The sequence below is a fragment of the Vidua macroura genome, chromosome 21, assembly GCF_024509145.1.
Source record: "Vidua macroura isolate BioBank_ID:100142 chromosome 21, ASM2450914v1, whole genome shotgun sequence".
Taxonomy (NCBI): Eukaryota; Metazoa; Chordata; class Aves; order Passeriformes; family Viduidae; genus Vidua; species Vidua macroura.
This window is the reverse complement of record NC_071591.1, coordinates 7952034-7970475: the sequence shown is the minus strand read 5'-3', so window position 1 is coordinate 7970475 and position 18442 is coordinate 7952034. Positions and strand designations below refer to the sequence as shown.

The 18442-nt window shown below is 49.3% G+C and overlaps 1 protein-coding gene across 1 annotated transcript in view; it reads right to left on the bottom strand.

The window, feature by feature from the left end:
* Window positions 1-12387: 12387 nt before the first annotated feature.
* Window positions 12388-18442, bottom strand: part of ASTN2 (astrotactin 2) — a 320188-nt gene continuing 314133 nt past the window's right edge. The window contains exon 23 of the mRNA XM_053996162.1: window positions 12388-13318. Coding sequence (XP_053852137.1) covers window positions 13081-13318 — 238 coding nt within the window. The 3' untranslated portion in view covers window positions 12388-13080. The remainder of the gene's footprint in view (window positions 13319-18442) is intronic.

Genomic DNA, 18442 nt, shown 5'->3' with positions numbered 1-18442 from the left:
CCTCAGCACTGGGGCAAGAAAACAGGACACCAGCCAGCCAAAGGAATCTGCTTTCTGGTCTCCACCCTGCCAAGTGGTTCTCTAGGCCTCCTCCACCCCACTCTTATGGTGATCTGATTCTGACAACTGCTTCATGCTCCTGTTTTCTTGGGAGAGGGGAAGAGGAGGAAGAGACACCTGCCATGAGGAAAGGCCCATAGGAGACAGTATTAGAATTTTGGCCATATTTGTCAGTATTTAGCTGCCAGGCCAGTGGGTCAGACACTTGGGAGAGACCAGGAGCCTAGCTGTTTGTAATCTTCCAGAAAGAAGGGCATTAGCTGCAGCAGATCTCACACTTCCCTGTCATCCTCCTGCTTCAGCCCAGAGGGGGACATGTGCCAGACCCTCAGTGATTCCCTTCCTTACAGGGTTCATTACACTGAGATACCCAGGGCATCCAGTGCTGCTGCTGCTACGGCCCATCCCAGGGAAATCCCAGAGACCTTTCCAGTGTGGCTTGGCCATGTGCTCCAAGCTCCTCCTAAGAAGAGCACATATCCAAAAGAGCATCCCTCCCAGTGTTAAGTTTGTTTGCTCCTTGGAGCTGTTGTGACTTGCACAATTTACTGGGTAAAGAAAAAAAAGAATTTTTTGTCTAACTCCTGCTTTAGGCACTGGAGCAAGGTAGAAGGGTAAGAGCAGGGGTCATTTAGGGGCAGGGGTCATAGAGATAGACATAAAAATGATTTGGAGAACTAGAAATGGAAAAAATATAGAATAATAGGTGCTGGGAGCCAGGTTCTTGTTACCCACTGTTGGGGTTGTTTCTCTTGGAATAAACCAGAGAAGAATCTCAATAACTGAAGTGGAGGCCTGGAGAGGGGATTGTCATTAAAAAGGTGAGGAGCTCTCTGTTGTGAAGCTCCAGCTATTTCTAGAGAAGGCCTGGCCGTGGGAACTGTGTGGATGGCTCTGCTCCCTCTGTGCAGGAGTGTCCTGGAAAGGGAGGTGCAGTGGGATCAGGGTTCCTGCCATGAACATCCCCCAGCTTAGAGAGCAGTGGCATAAGCTGCCACTTTTGCCCTTCGCCTTCTAACTGATATGGGAAGTAAATAACTGTGCAAAGGTTGCTGCTTCCTTCTGGTCCCTTTGGCAGTTTGTTTGTGTGCCACCCAGCCTATTAGAAGAGCTCACAACCTCCAAAGCCTTTCAGACCGACAACACTGCAATGCCTGAGGCATCTTGGCATGATTTCCCCTCTCCATCCCACCCGGGTTTCATCCCAGCAGGGAGCCTCAGTTCAGCTCCTGAGTGCATCCTGAAAATGCCCTTCCCAGTGCAGAGCTCAAGATGGAGATTTCCCATCTGCTTTTCCCTCTTGGACAGTGCCCAGGAGAAACAGATCTGTAGAGACATTATTGCCACTTGCTGCTGTGGGTTCACAGGAGCTCAAGGCCAGCTGAGCCCCTCTGGCCAGCCAGGGTCAGCCCCTGCTTGCTGAGCTGGAGACCTCAGCTCAAGGGAGAGCGGCTTCTCACCAGCACAGCCTCACCCCTCAGCTTCCCTCCTGCAGTCCTGGTGTGCCCCAACTCCCTTTCCCACCAGCAGGCTTTCCATGCTGCTATTTGGTTTTTAACTCTCTTTTAAACTACTATGTTGGCACTGTCCATCTCCTCCAGTAGGGCTGATGGGATCAGGAGTGGAAAAAAGTTCTGCTCTGAGTCATGTTAAATCCAATGGTTTGGTTTTTTTTGGTTTTCCATTGGGGTAAATCCTCTCTGCATTTTCAGGTGCTGTACCAAGCACCCAGACAGATGCCAAGAGGGGAGCCGTGGGGAACAGACACATGCTCAGGTCTTGTCCCCTGTGCTTCCAACCTTGGGCAAGGCCAGCTGGATCCTCACATCATCTACCACTGTATGGGCCTCAAATGCCCAGTGGAGTCCTAGGAAAGGCTCTCCCTGACTGTGGCCAGTGGGTGGAAGGTGAGAGGGACATCAACCCCCACCTCCACCCACTGAGCCAGCGGCACAGGACAACATCAAACCAGAAGTTTGGGGGAAGAGAAGAGGGTGCTGATGCTGGTGAAATTCAGCTGCTCATCAAGTCCAGTTCACATTAGTGCCAAGATCTCTGTCACAGACAGTGAGCCAGGGCTGCACCTTATGTGGGGCCACCGGGCTGTGGGGGATGTCCATGGCCAGCAGGAGGGAAAGCTGGAGCAAGAAGCGGTGAATGGTGCACGGTGGGGTGGGAAACTCCAATCAGCTGCTACCCCTCTCCCTCCCCACCATCTCGCAGACAGGCTGAGCTGGTGTCCTCCTGCTTTTCTTGCATCTTCCGCTGTCACCCCCAGGCTGAGAAAGGAGGATGGCACCAGAGGATTCTTGGAATCGGGTTCCAGCTACCTCCCTTCTAGTTTCAGTTTCACTTGGTTGTAACTGTCGGTTTGTTTTAGGTTTTACCTGTGTCTAAGGAAAAAAAAAAAAAAAAAAAAAAAAAAAGGGAAAAAAAAAAAGAGAGAAAAAAGAAAGCCCCATAGCCAACAAAAGTTTTTTTTGCTGCAAGTGATTCAAGTGGGGAAAAAGAAATAGCATGTGAGGCTTTATAGGGGAATAGGAGAGAAAAAAAAGAAAAAACCACAAAACCCATAAAAAATGGAGAAAAGAAAAAGAAACGAAAACCCGCATAATCCAAATCCAAGAGCAAAGCCTATTTTTGTGTGTTTGAAAGGAAAACATCGATTCTGCCAGCTGAGTAGAGAGCTAGATACTAAGTGTAGATTTCCCTAGAAGTACCGTGAGGTTTTATAACATTGTCTGGTTTTGTTTTCCTTGTGTGTTGTGATAAGTCCAGGAACTAAGGCTGAGGGGTTATCCCCTGCTATATTGTTGTTTGTGGGGGGAGGGAGGGGGTGGAGTTTGTTATTTTTTTTTCCAGATTATTTTTTTAAGTGTGTATTTGTGCTTATTTTTACGTTATCCAACTGTACATACGCATTTAATCAGTATTTCACTGTGCTCTAATTACTGCACTCAGAAGCACTGCACAGTCTGAATCCCAGAGAGCTGCGAGAGACTGGGAGTGAGGGGGGAAGGAGAAAGCTGCTACCTGATCAGACAGGTGATTCCCACTTTGGGGAAGCGGGGTGCTGACCACCGCCTTCCCACACTCCAGCCCGTTGTGCCCATTAGAAGACAGGAGGGGATGGGATGAAGTCAGCCAAGGCTGGGATGCCCAGAGGGGTTTCAGAGCTGGAAGTCTGGCCTTTGAACTATTTTGGATGCCATGGAAATTTCCAGCCTTTCAGCAGCATCTTGTACTCCCCTGCCCAATCCCTGGAGGCCCCAGTGAGAGTTGATGGGCATGTTCGTATCACTGGGAGAGGACCACATGCCTTGTAGAGATCTGCTCTAGGTATCTCTAGATATCTTTATGGTTCTGGGCCCCATTTTGGTCTCGGTGGTGCAGCTGAGCTGATCTGTTTCAGATTTTTGCCACGTTACCCCATCCTTTGGGGAGGGCCATCTCCCTGCTGTGGGTGCAGCAGCACTCCTGCCTCTGGGTGTCCTTATATGCTGGGTGTACTGAAGCCCCAAGAACAGTCCCATTTCCCTGGAGGAAATGACCACTGAGTTCAGTGGGAGCATGAGCAGAACATCAGCAGGAGCAGATCCAGGTGGCCCAAGATGTATTTCCTTGGAGCTATGGGCAATAGGGATTTGGTGTTGGGCTGTTCCTGCCACCTCGGGGGGGTTCAAACCCGCTTGTTCCTTTTAGCAGGAGCAAAGCAAGGCTTAATGTTTTGTTTCTGTCTTGTTTTGGCAAACTGTGTTTTCCCCTTTTCACCGGATCTACACATCCAAGATTCATTAAGAATGAGAATCACTTCCTCTGAGGCTTGGGTTGGCTTCAGGTGTTCAGTGAGGAGTCTTGGTGCTACTTGTTGGTAGTTTTAGTCCTGTTGGGTCGAGATGCGGAGCTAACGAGTCCAAGTTGTCTTTGGTTCCCATTCTGGCTTAGTTTTTAGTCTTTTGTTTTTTCCTTCTTTTGGTGAGGCCACGTTCAACCACCAGTTTCCATCTTCTGAGTGCAAAGAGCCAGGGCTTTTACAAAACATTTCACCAGCAATTCAAGAGGGAATTGGAACCATTGTGGAGTTTGCATTGTACGGCCTCTGTAATTACGTACCTGTCTGCAGATGAGAGGCTGAATTTTGCTCCCATCAAGTCAACACAGGTTTTTGGTGTAGTTGACTTCACTGGGAGCAGGATTGAGCCATACTATATATATAAATATATATATAAATATATATGTGATATATATATAATATTATATGTGTAATATTATATATATATCAGTGTAATATTTACAAATAAAACTGTGATCTCGTCTAGAGAAAAATGTATTCATATTACCAACTGCTCTTCCATATTTATGTATCATATTGTATCTTTTTATTATAATTATTATGATTATTATGGTTATTATTATTATTATTATTATGGAATCTTTCTTGGCACCTTTTGGAAGCCACGTCAACCAATACTCCAATGAAGTGCTGAGGATCTATTTTCACAAGAATTCTACTGGTCTACTGTATAAAAGAGAAAAGAAAAAAAAAAAAAAAGAAACAAGCAAAATACAGTTCAACCCTTAATTCTGTACCTCACGCCTGTACGTTTGCTGCTCCAGTTTTGGGTTTTATTTTGCGTTCGTTTGTTTTTAACGGATCTAATTTAAGTCTCCAAGCAATATATAAAGATGTAAATAGTAAAGCTTATTTATTAAGATTGTCATCTTTTTTAATTTATATTTACACAATTGTTCATCTAATTTATTTTTTTTCAATACAGTTTTTAACAGTTGTCCTTTTTTGGTTCATGATGTTTTTTAAATCATTTTCACAGAATTTCTTTATACAGCTTTTTTCTCTTTCTTTGAATAAGCAACAGCTTCCTCTGGTCTTTCAAAACAGGTCATGTTTCACTCCAAAAAAAAAAAAAAAAAAAAAAAAAAAAAAGTTATGTCAGATTCATCAGAAATATTTTGCCATTGTTGATTCCTATACCCTAAAGTTCTATATTATATAAATATATAATACCTTGTATGCTTAAATATTTAACTGTGTGATTTTGTATATATCTTCATACACATGCTCACACACATATGAGGGTTAATGTCCCCAGATGTTGGGAGAACAGAGAATCAGAAACACAAACAATATAAGCTTGTATTAAAGAGTTCTGAACTGGACCCCTCGCTCTTGCCACGTCTCCTTTGCTTTCGGTCAAGCCAGTCCTGAGCAACGCCCATGGGGGCACCCAGCCTGGTCAGTGAGTGGCTGTGGGGTCCCACATCTGGCTGCACAGCTGCTCAGCATCCTGCTCCAGCTCTTTGCTTTTGGGGCAGGGGGTTGAAAACCGCTGTGTTTTGCCGGAGGGCTGCGGTGGGTGGAGGGAGGCAGCGCTGGCCAGGACCCTGTGAGGCCATTTCGCCTCCAGTGAGTTTGGATCTGCCAAGGGGGTTCAGGTCCTGCTTCTCTCCAGGCAGGCTGGTGGAGGTTTTGGTGCGAGAGAGCTTGAAAATCAATTTGGCCATATTCTGCTGAGCTTCTCCTCACACGCAGAACATGTTCATCCAGAAAACCACTCCCAGTGGGAGCCTGCCTTGGCTCAGGGGTATTACCTAAAGGGAAGCAAGGCTGAAAGCAAACTATGTGCAGCCAGAGACCTGAATATCCCGATGCATAGAGAGAGCCTTTGGACACATGAAAAAACAGACAAATAAAGACAAATCAATCTCCAGTGGTCTAGAGAGAGCTGGGATTGCAGTCTCCCCACCAGACCAAGGCCTTGTGAGGTGTGCACCAATAATTTGTGTGTAGTGAGGGCAGTATACTGAGGGATGAGAATAAATTTTTTTGTTGTTGTTTTTTACTCTGGCATAAATAAGTCAGTAAAAAAAATTGGTTTGCATTTTACCTGTGAAAAAAACACTGCAACATATTGAGCAGAGAGAGACAGAAATCACATGAGTGAGAATGCATTGTGTTTTCTATACCATCCTTGTCTTTGGTCAATGCATTATTAATGGAGTATAAAAGTGCGTCACACACCGCCCTATCAATAGCAGATGCTGTAGATAAAAAGGCCCAGGAATGAAGGATTAAAGGGGTTGTGTCTATAGCAATGCACAAATCAATTAGCTGTGTGTTGAACTATCTATTAAGGATTAATAAAGACCTGAAGGTGGGAGCAGCCATGAAGGCAGGGAACAGCAGGCAGCTCGCTCCTGCTGGGCTCTGCTCAGCTCCACTCCTCCCGCACGTGCAAAACCGCCCCAGGATCAATTGGAATGCACAGTCAGAACAACAGTTTCTACGTCCAGGTTACGTGTCTTGTCTGGGGATCAATCACTAAAGAAAGCTGGGGAAATTGCTCTGAATTCATGTGGCAAAATCCTCTCCTGGCTCAAAGTCACAGCTTCTCAGACAGGTATGGCATCGGTGACTGTGGCAATCACAAAATCACAGAATGGCTTGGGTTGGAAGGGACCTTAAAGATCATCCTCTAATGGGAAAATGAAGCTGTTAGCAGCAGAAAAATTTCATGTCAAAAAGACACAGAGGCTTAAAAAACTTCCATAGGAGGACTGGAATATAAAGAAAACTACTCACAAGTATGAAAAAAAACCTCCTTTCCATGTAAACAAGGACATCTGAAAATCAAATTAATGTTCAGGCTGGCAGGTTTGTGCCCATGGATTCACTTGCTTGCACACATGTAGACACACAAACTCAGCAAACCCTTTCTGGTTCAGCACTACCTTTTCCTGGACTTGTTCATTCCACCTCCTCAGTTTTTCAGTTTCTAAGGCACACACATCCGGAAGCTGAAGAAAAGTGAGTAGATCTGAGGCTGGAATTCTGGTTTTTGCTGATCATTAACTACCACAACACTGTGATGGCCCCAGATTTTTGCCTCTGCCCTGAATTGGAGTAACAGCTGCCTACATCATTCAAGTCAACAACTGGCCTAAGTTCCCCAATAGAATGCAGCCAAAGGGCCAGGGTCTTCATTTTTTTTAAGTACAAGTGAGGCAATACTGTGTCAAAATAGTTTTAAAGGTCTTGACAATCTTTTGGCTGACTTCTCTTGGGCCTGGGAAGGATTGTTAGTGGTTAAAAACAACTTCCATGATTGTTTTTGTTTTTTTTTTTTTTTAAGATAAAAGGTTATTCACAACTTTTTGATCAATTTGCTTATGATGAATGAAGAACTAATCCAAAGAACAACATCATCCCTTGTAGCCACCCTCCTTGCCCTGTTTTTGAGATGTTATCTGCCAGTTTTTTTATTTATAAATCACTTCCTCACTTATATGTTTTTTTTAAAGAAACCTAAGGTCACTGCTGCTCCCCTTTATCCTCATCCAGCCCTCAGGGATGAACCTACTCATGCTTCAAGTCCATTGGCTTTTTTGATGAAAGAGTTGAGACATGGGGATCATTCTGGCTGAATGTCAAAACCCACCTCTGTCTTTGGGCACTCACCTTGTAACACAGACCTGTTCTTTTCCAAACACTGCCCTAATAGCGTGGGTTTTCCCAAGCCCTGGTGCTGCTGTGTTTCCATAAGGCTCCATGCCACAGTGCCTGCTAAACAGCCTTGGAGAGATGGGAGGGTGGGCAGGTGCAAGGAACGGAATGGGAGTTCTTTTTATTGCACACTTTGTTACTACTGCAATGCTCAAATTTTCCACCCAAGCACTTAAAGCCCCCCAGCCCTCATGGCACAACAGGAAATGCCCAAGCTGAAGCACCTCATAGTTCTTCAAACCAATCCTTGAAGCCCTGGCAGCTCCTGGTGCTCAGGACCAAGAGTCTTTTGGCAGATTTTTGTGCCCCCCAGCCCCAGCCAAGTGCTGTGAGGGGCACTGGCAAGGCCAGAGCTGCCCAGGGCATGTCACCCCACCATGGTGGCACTGTGAGCCATGGACCTGGTTTAACATCCTGACCACCAACACCCGGGAGGCAGGCAGGCCATGTGTGCTTAGGAAAATAAACCAGAAACGTTTTCCTTTGAGTCACATCAATTCATGTCATGATGCTCAGCTTCTGGACAGCTAATCCTGCCCCTGGCCCAGCAGGTACAACGTGTGGTTTATATCCTCCCAGGGAAACAAGGCATGAGTTTGCAGGCTACTGAGTCATCTGTGGCACCACAGGGCACCGCCATGGCTAAGTATTAGTGCCACTGTAAGGCTTTGTCCCGCCAGGAAACCCCTGGGATGATGAGAACCTGGGCTGCCCACACAGCACAGCCACTGGCACTCCCTTGGCTTCTTCCCCAGCCTCAGCAGAGTCCCATCCAACCAAGGAGAAGATTTTTTTTTTTTTTAAGAAAAAAAAAAGAGGAAAAGCAGAAACCAAACAAATAAATAAAGGAGCAAATGCAGCACTTGACTCCAGAGGCCTCTGCCGTGGGAAGAAGCTGTCCCAAAGTGGTGTGTCATCAGCAGCACAGAAACCCAAACAATCAGCCCCTCTGTGTGCCGTGCCAGCTGCAGCCCGGCCGGGACCAGGGCGGGGGAACAATGGCCGTGGGGACAATGGGGATTGTTCAGGCTCCTCCAGAGGGAACAGCCCCATGCAGCCCTGGGAGGGGACCTGCAGCTGTCACCAGCTCTGAGCTGCCAGACAACTGGCAGATTTGGGGTGCCCTCAAGAAGGGCATGTGCCCAGTGGGACTCTCACAAGATGCTGGAAGTGGCAGCGAATGTTTGCTAAAGGTTTCTCTGCAGGGAAACCCTGTCCCCATGCTGAGCTGGAGTTTATGGAGTGCTGGGGTGCATGGATGGGGAAGTAGGGCCAGGCTGTGCAGGATGCACCCATGGCTGCTCTATCAGTGCTGTTACCTGCACATACACTCACGGCAAAGAAACATGGAGAAGGTTTCTCCTCTTGACCTCAAATCATCCTAAACCTGGTCACTCCACCCAGGAGCCATTGAAGCCAAGTGACCCTTCCCAGCGATGCCATTAGGGAAATAATTTCAGCTTTTCAAATGGATGTGGGTAGTTTATCTATTAAACATGGAGGATGGCATCTTTTTGCCCCTCTCCCCACTTGTTTTTCATGTTTCATCGACCCCTTGGTGCTCTCCCACCTGGGACAGCATCACCCCTGCTCTGCCAAAGCCCAGGCACAGCAAAGTCAGGGTATTGGCTGGCAAAAAGAGCCAGCTCTTGAAGCAGAAGCAATTTGCTTTGGAGCTGGGATCCCTTTTCCCCAAGGGAGTCAGAGGAGTGGCAGGGGTCTGTGTGTGTGTGTGTGTGTGTGTACACTATAAGGCACAGGTCCATCTGTCAGCATTGCTGGGCTATGACTACAAGTGTTTATCTTGAAAGCCAGAGGGTTACATTCTCCAAAGTTTCCAGGGAGAAAATACAGACCCTTCCTTTCAGCTGTGTGCTGGAGGATGTGTAACCTCGATGAATTCCTCCGTTTTGTTTGGCTTGGGTGCGCTGTGCCAGGTAGCATCACTGGCCAGAGGCTCTCCTGGCTTTGATCTGGGAGCTAGGTGTGCTTCACGACAGGTTAATGGCCATCAAACTCTGCAGCCCAAAGTCTAGACTCTTCCACCTGCTCTGTACATATTAACACAGGCTCACACACAACTCACTCTGTGCATGTACCCATACGAGCAGCCAGTCTCACCACGGGTGCAAAGCAAAGCTCCTCAGCAGCCTTCCAAAATAAGCAAATGAAGCCTCTGCAATGGACACAGCTGCACTGTGCATCCAAGGGACAACCAGCCTGTGCTCCTGCTATGTTCCCAGTCAAGGCTACCAGAGCTGAAGGTCTCCTTTCCATCACCATCTGCAACAAAACATCCCCATGCTGCAGCTCTGTCCTTTCCCCAGAGCTCTGTGAGGGATGCACATCCCAGGTGCAAAAAACACCACTGTAAGGGAGCTCGCAGTGTCAGAGCAGAGAAAAACATGCTGAGGGGCAGCCAGCCAGCCAGCTGCCTTGTATTTTGGCTGGCATCTCCTGTTCCTAACACCTAGCACCACACTCACAATGGAGAGGAATCCCAGGGGCAGCATTATCCCTGTCACACCTCCAGGCCAGTCACTTACAGAAAACACAGGCAATTTGTCCCTCAGGTTGGTCAACACTGCCTGCAGTGAGACCACAGAGCTGCTCCCCATCGCTGTGTGCTGCACGGGGCTTCCAAGAGAAATGAATCATCCCCGAGCCAAGCAAACAAAAACAAAATAAACCCCTGTGTTTATAAAGTACAGGGAACGGCACAGCTGTGGGCCAGAGCCTTGAGAAAACAAGACAGCTTCAAAGCACCTGGAGCTGCACCCGGTGAGCAGCAGGGACAGGATGGACCAGCCAAGCTCCCTGTGGCTGCTGCTGGTCCTGGCAGCCTCAGCCTGAGCTGTGTCCTGCCCAGTGTCTGGGGGACCTGTCCTACAGGCAGTGGAGGCACTGCCTGCTCTGCAGATGCCAGGAGGGGACAATCATAGTCACAGGATCATGGAATATCCCAAGTGGGAAGGAACCCAAAAGGACCAGAGCCCAGCTCCTGTCCCTGCCCAGCCCCAACCCCTGTCCCTGCCCAGACCCCCCACCAACCCCACCCTGGGCAGCGCTGGCCAAAGGCTCCTGGAGCTCTGGCAGCCTCGGGGCCGTGCCCATTCCCTGGGGAGCCTGGGCAGTGCCAGCACCCTCTGGGGGAAGAACCTTTCCTGCTCTCCAGCCTGACCTGCCCTGACATATATTCATGCCATTCCCTCAGGAACTGTCACTGGTCACCATAGAGGAGAGATCAGTGCCTGCACCTCCATTGGCCTTGGTGAGGAAGCTGCAAAATGTGGTATCATTTCCCCTCAGTCTCCTCTTCTCTAGGCTGAACACACAAAGTGGCCTCAGCCTCTCCTCGTACGGCTTCCGCCCTTCTTCACCATTTTTGTGCCCCTGCTTTGGGCATTCTCCAATGGCTTTAGATTTTCCTTATACTGTAGCACTCAAAACTGCACATCACTCCCAGTCACTCTGCATCAGTGGCTCCAATGGGAGATTTGGGGGTTTTTCACCTGAAGTGCACACCCTGTGTCCTGGCAGCACATGAAATGGGCAGCTCGGTCTGATACCAGTCTGGGCACTGCCCAGGCACCCCCACATTGGCATTCCAAGGCTTTTGCTGTGTGCTGTTGCAGCTCCAACCAGGCAAAACCAAAGTCTTCACCTGACTGCAACAAAATATGATCATCTCCTTCACCCCCACAACCAAACTCCAAGGCCACCACTCAACCCCAGAGGGCAAAGGGATGGTGAAGAGGCAGCAGCAGTGCTGGGCACTCAGATTTTAACACATGGTGGTGTCAGGATCCCCCCTTGGTCTTTGTTTTCAGTGTGGTACAACCCTCAGAGACACACAGGCCATAGCCCAGAGCCCTCAGTGTCATCCTCTTCTCTCTCTCCATCAGAAAATGGGATTTAGCCTAAAAATTAAGACCTCAGGCAACCTGCAATGCTTTGGAGCTTGTCTTACAGGCTGCAATGTCACAGCAAAGTTTTCTGTGATCTTCAGCAGGACTTTGACCAGATGCTGGAGTCCTTCCCAAAGCGCATGAATGTAGCTCAAATGAAGAGACATAACCAAAGAGGGGGAAAAAAAGAGAAGTTCAGAAGGAACAATCAGAATTATTTGAGTGGGTGCAAATCAGGCAAATAGGTTTAGCTCAAGAAGAAAAAGGTCCCTGGCAGAACCTTCTCCACATCAAATTCTGCACCATTGTTTGGTTTCAAAACATTTTTGCTTTGAAACTCACCTCCTGTTTGTTTGATTTGATGTTTAAGGGTTAACTAACCTGAAAAACTAAACAAAACTATTTGCTTTGGGCTGACTAAACTGATTAATTCAATCCACACTCTTCTCTCTTCCCTCTCCATGTTCATTCGTTGTTCTGCTTTAAAAAGGAAAAAGCAATAGCTTTGAGCTGATCTGATTTTTGTATTTTATCCCCTCTCACCCTCTTGCACTTTTTGGTTTGGCTACCAGGCTGAGAAATCTATTACCCACAGGGAGTCCAGGCCAGCCTAACCCACATCTGACAGTAAAAGAAACCAGATTATCCATGTCTTTTTAGCCCCTGGTTTTCTTCTTGGGCTTTCCCACACGCTTCCAGCTCCCACTGGGACCAGTGGCTACGCTGGGTGTTGAGGAAGGGAGGACCCTGTGTGAAAGGCTGCACGTTTCCCTCCTTTTCATGCATCCATCTTGAGCTCCCTCATCTCAGCCACATCTCACCCAGAACTGAAACCCCACGGACGCCCAAGCGGAGGTGAGACCGCGTCAAGAAGAAACACCAGGGAGGCAGCGAAGATGGACTCGATATGAATCTTTAATGCACAGAACAAGCTGCTGGGAGCCTTTCGAACGAAGGCTGCACTCGGAGCCACCCCGTCCACTCGGAGCGGTACAAAAGCCCAGCTTGCCTGCAGCATCCCGGGCACCCGCCTGGCTCCCCGCCCCGGGACCCTCGCTGGCAGCGCGGTGTCACCGGCCACCCGCGCCACCTCCTCCTGGCGTCCTCGGCCACCACGGCACCGGGGCCCCTCGCCCCACGGCTGCTGCCCGGTGGCAGGGCAGGCAGGGCAGGCAGGGCAGGCAGGGAGGGGATCACCCTGTGCCCATCAGCTCCCCGCTGCCTGGCCCTGGCCTCGAGTGGGTATCTCCTCCTCCCAGGGTTTTGGAGCGTGTAGTCCAGGAAATTCAGTAAGAAAAGATTAAAAAGGAGAGGCTTTTATGCTGAGTCAAATTAGGTAATTTCTTTTTTTTTTCTTTTCACTCTTGAAAAATTAAAAAAAAAAAAAAAAGGAAAAGAAATTAAAGTCCAACTTGCTCATTTCTTGTTTCTCTGCTGTCTGTGTGAGAAAGTCCTGTTTGGCCTCGCTGTCCCCTTCCACCCCCTCTGAACATCACCCGACCCCAAACCCCACCAGCCACTCAGCACATTACAAGTCCTCGACTCCTCGGAGTCCCTTTGCCTCCAACAGCTCCAGGCCCGCTCCTTCCCTCACCGCCCCTTGGACTCCCCGTAGGTGTTGCGCAGCATGGAGACCATCTTCTCCTCGCAGGTGACTTTGGTGTCCTTTAGGATGCTGTACCAGACCATGCCGGGCGGCCGGACCTCCTCGCTGCGGCAGAACAGGTAGGGCATGGTCTCGGTGCGGCTCTGGATGTAGGCACTGCGCAGCAGCGTCGAGCAGTGGCTGCTGACCTTCTCCAGCCTCCTCAGGATCAGGTGAGCCTTCCTGGAGGGGACAGAGATGGGAACAGAGCTGTGCAGGCAAGGAACAGGGGACACCAGGAGTTAGGACTTCTGCCACCAGCTCTGTCTTGTGGCAAGAATGGACAAGACCCATTGCCTAAGACATTGTCTTTCCTGTTCCAAGTGGAGAGAAGCTCTGTTTTTCCTAAAGTTCGGGGTATATCTACCACTTCACAGCACCAAGACCTCAGGTCTGACCCACTGGAGCAGCTTGTATGCCCTGGGGACAGTCTGCCCCAGCTAGATTGCCACCACCACCATATGATCCTGGCCAGCTCCAGCACCTCTGCTGGCCCCACCTGGCACCCTGGTGAGACCCCCAGCACCTTCCTGCCCCTGACTGATGAGCACAGCCCTCCCTTTCCTGATTTCCCAAGTCTGCAGGAGGTAAACAGCCCAAAAGGACTGACACTAGAAGAGTGAGGGAAATAAAACCACAACACATTAAAAAAAAAAAAAAAAAAAAAACAACCAAAAAAAACCCGTAAGAAACCAAGAATCCCCTTGTGGGAGTCTGCAAAGTGCTAAATCAAACAAAGGGAGGGAAGAGGATTTACTTCAGTGGTCTGAAAGTTTCAAAATCACAGATTATTTCCTCTCCCTCTGGTGCCACAGGAAAGCTCTGGATTCAGGAGTCGGGGACTTCACAGTTCCTGCAGGAATGTAAATTCCTGATAATGATATGTCAGGGGCAGCACTGTCAGTCAGCAAGGCATAAACATGGGGATTATTTGATTATGAAAGCTGAGTGGTGTTGCAGCTCAGGCTGTGAGCTCCCAGCCCGGGGGGAGTGTCAGGAGCCTGATGTCCAGGGATGGGACACCAAGGAAGGGCTGGTCAGGGTCACCTCAGCGCCAGAGCAGAGGGCAGAGACAGTGGCAGGAGGTGACAGGGCATCCTGGCACCCGCAGCCAGCTCAGACCTCTCCCTCCAGAGTGGGAACACTGGATGAAAGGCTGTAGGAAACCACTGCTCCTCCAGGGCTGCACATGGAAAACTGCCCCACTCCTCCCCAGGGTGATGTGCTCTGGGTCAGCTTTGAGGGCAAAGGAAGAACAAAGGAAGCTGGCCCTTCCTGGACTACACTCCATGATATCCATTTATGGATTTCATCCACAAAGACACAAGGCAGAGAATAAAAATTTTATAATAATAAAAATTTGAGGGCAATTTGAGCCTCATTAGCTACACACACATCTATAATAATGACAATGTCATGGGCTGAGCTTTGCCCAGCTCTGACACAACTCCTCTACTCACCTTACTCTCCATAGCAGCCACCTGACCTTCTACAGCATCTGGTGCTCCCACCCACACACCAAGACCTGACACGCTGCCAGGAACAGATCCTGTGCCTCTTGGAGCCACAAATTCCATGATGGCATTAGGTGCTTTTGGTGAAGACTGATTGATTCAAGCTCAGCTCAGCAGCAAACTGAACTCTGTAGTGATTGTCCTTACAATTGCCAAACTTCAGCAAAGCAGTCACTGCAGCTGGAAGGGACTAAAAGCCATCACCTGTGCTACTTCCTGCTGGGATCAACCTCCCTGGATGAATTTCTTCTCACCTGTTCCTAGAGTCAGGAGCTGGTGATCTTCGAGTGCTCCCCATCCTCATGCTGGCAGATTGTTTCTTACTGTCTGCACTGGTTCTCCCTTTCAGGGAAGGCTGAACAAGCACAGGACCAACATCACCTCATGGGATGGACTTTTATGTCAACTGGCCATGCTCAGGAGGAGATCACTCAGCCAGAACACCCTCACAGAGGAGAAATCTCATCTCTCTAAGGCCACAACTCCAGGATCACCCTGATTTATCTCAAAGCAGCTCTACTGGCCCTTCCCCAGCCCTTTAGCTTTTTCTTGCGTTGGTGTCCATGGACCTGAATGCTGTGCCAACATGGGGAAGTTGTTTATTCAAAAGTCAAACAAGCAATCATTGGATTTTCCCCCAGACTGTTTACTATTCCAGCTCACTGCAAGGCCTCTCCCAGCCACAGCAGGAGGGGAGCAATGAGGAGTGGCCATGACCAGCCCTTGAAGAAAACCCTCGTGGTGGGTAACCAGCAACAACACAAGGAGTGGATATCCCAGCTGGCCAGTAGCTCTCTGCTAGCCACGCTCTCCCCTTCCTCTATTCCCTTCTCACCACTTCCCCTATCCTACCCTCCACAGCTTTCTTCACCCATCTCTCACTTTTCTCCCACAACCTGCCTTTGCCTCCACTTCCCTTGGCCTTCTCTACCTTCCCTTTTTCATTACTTGCTCCACTACACTTTAATGATCACCTGGATATTGCTAGACCTCACCATGTGGTCCTTGCTTCCTGATATGTACTCAAGCCTCTTATCCAGGCAAATATTCCTACATGTGAGAAACACTTCAAGGATGGCAAGAAATTCAGGGGTCAAACCACCCCAGCCTGCTGATGCCTGCTGTGCCAGAGGCTGTGATTCTCCTGGAGCTGTCTCACACACCTGCTGCATCCACAGCTTGCTCTGTGCAGTCAGTCCCAGGAAAAACCTGTGTTTAAGGATGGGATGTGGCACATGATGGGTTGGCCCTGTGAGATACTGAAAACAGACTGAACTGTGGTCACAGAGGAGGCAGGGTGACAGGGGAAAGGGAATCAGGCCCCTCGCTTCTGATGTCCAGTGCCAAAGCTCCAGTTTTGATGGGTTTCACTGCTTTGAGTCATTTATTTTAGCAGGGTAATGAAGTCATGTGTAAATGTTAGATTTAGCTTTTGGCTGTCAGCTGTTCCCTCTTAAAAAAAATAAGGAGGAAGAGAGACAGAGTGGGTGAGGGGAGGGGTGAGAAAGAGAGAGAGGCTTTCTGGTGAAGACTGGGTAATAAATTACAGGAGCAGTTCTTGGGCTGCCAATTTAACACCATAAATCAAGCCCTGGGTATTACCCAAGTGCTCCCTACGGAGGGCTGTCGGGTCAGAACGACCACCTTTTCAAATACTGGAAATGAAATCTTCCTAAATGCTGACCAACCTCATCCCTGCCAGAAATTGCAATTTATTGCCTTATTAAAGGGCAGGAATTGGGAGGGGACACCAGGGGAGCGATAGGGGAGTCACTCTCCTGACTGCCTGTGGCTGGACCCCAAGTTCTCAGTCCCCAAAGGGATGAAGTGACCCCCTTCCCCCTCACCCCACAGCCCAGATGGGGATGCCCCCATGTTGGTGTGGGCCAGCAGTGCCCTCTCTCCTACCACATGCCCACCACAGGAGCCAGGGACTGGTTCTGGACTGCACCGAGATGGTGGATTTAGGAGGTCACAGCACAGTCACAAATGATGAAGAGGGGGATTTAAAAATAGTGACAGCTCTAAGCAGCCACTTCCCCCTGCGGTGCCTCGTGGCATGGACGGGGAGAGGAAACGGGAGGGGACGGGAGTCTGCTGCCAGGACACTTTCCAAGGGCTCCTGCATGAACCAGTGTTCCCACTGCACAGGACACAGGGCCCTGAGGACCCTGCTGCCAGCCCCAGCTCTGCAAGGATTTGCCTGAGAGTAGGAGCTTCCTGTTCTGCCCAGTGCCAGGAGTGCTCCTGCTGGGATGTTTGTCCCCTCCAGCTGCACCGGGGACAGCCAACACTCACCTTGAGGGCTGACAGGGATGAAAATATATCCAGAGCCAGCCAAACCCTGCCCTGCCTTACTTTGGAGGGAGGTACTAAAAGAGGGTGAAGCTGCATGAAGGAGCCATTAAAGAATGATACCTGGGCTGGAAGGAAGAATGAGATTCCTGAGACTGCAGGGAGGGGTGGCTGCCTGGCTGCTGTGTTCCTGTGTGAGGTGATTTTGTCATGAATTCAGATTTTCCACTCTACTGAGAACTGACCTGGGTCTTTCAGACCCTCATGTGTGAGGACAGTGAGTCCAGGACTTGATGGCCTCTTATCACAGCCTCCCATCAGAACATTGCATTCCCCCTTGTACCAGAAGGCAGCTGCTCTGGAGATGTATTTCATGTCCCTTGGCCAGCCCAGCTGCCTGCCTGGGATGACTGCTGGAGCAGGGGACAGGTTGTGAGCCCTCGGCTGATGCCACGTACTGACCCTGGTGTTGCTGGTAGCCACAAATAGGGGCATGGAAAGAAGATTTTAACTTAATTATTTGTTCTGCCTCTTCTTAAAAGCCATACCCTGCTTGCGGTGGTCATAAGAATCATCCTGAAAACACAGTAAGAGAAAATAATAGTGAAATCTCCCCGTGTCTGTGTTAGGAAGCAGGCTGGCTGCAGGGATCCAGAGCTCTAGATGCACAGTAGCATTAAAGTTCACTGATTTAGACAGATTCTTCTGTCTTGTTGGAACAAATTAACTGTGTGAGATTCACTCAGTGCCTGTGAGAGGAATGGGGGGAGCAGGAAAGGGGCTGCTGTTGCTAGAGGAGATGAGCAGGATGAGGCAAGCCAGGTGTTGAGATGCTGCTGACCACGGAAAATCCTGGTTTAGGGCCACCTATGAGCTAAGTTTTTAATGTCTCCTTAATGTAAACGGTCTGGCTGGGACATCTGGCTGTCAGTGTGTCTTCTTGCCAGCAGCTGTTTGCAGTAACCTGTGGCTTTCATGGAAACTGGGCTCACGAGGACCTCAGTGTGATGTATTTATTACACAGAGGCAATCGACTCCCCTCTTGTCGCTCCGTTTTATGAGCGAGCATTCACTGCGCAGCCGAGGCTCATCTGATAAACATTTCAAGGTACAAAAATGCACGTCCCCCTGGGAAGGAGAACAGCCTGTCAATTAAAATCCTGTTATGAGATGGCCTCCTTTGGCAAAAGAAAAAAATCCTCGTTGCCTCCTGCTGTGTCAATGCCTCTGCTTCTGTTCAAGCTCCCTGAGAAGCCAGGCTGGATGGCAGAGCTTCGCTCTTGTCACGAGCCTGGCACTGGCTGCCCTGGCTTTTATAGATTCACCCTCTTGGCTGCAGATCACGTATTTCTCAGGGCAGAGGAGTGCTGTGAGGAACTCCCCTGGCTCAGTGAGGACAATAGACAGCTGCCAAGTTGACCATGGGCTCCAGATGTAGCTGGGTCCCAGACCTGGCAGTTTAAATGTCACCCTGCTGTCCCACAGCTTGAAGCAGGTA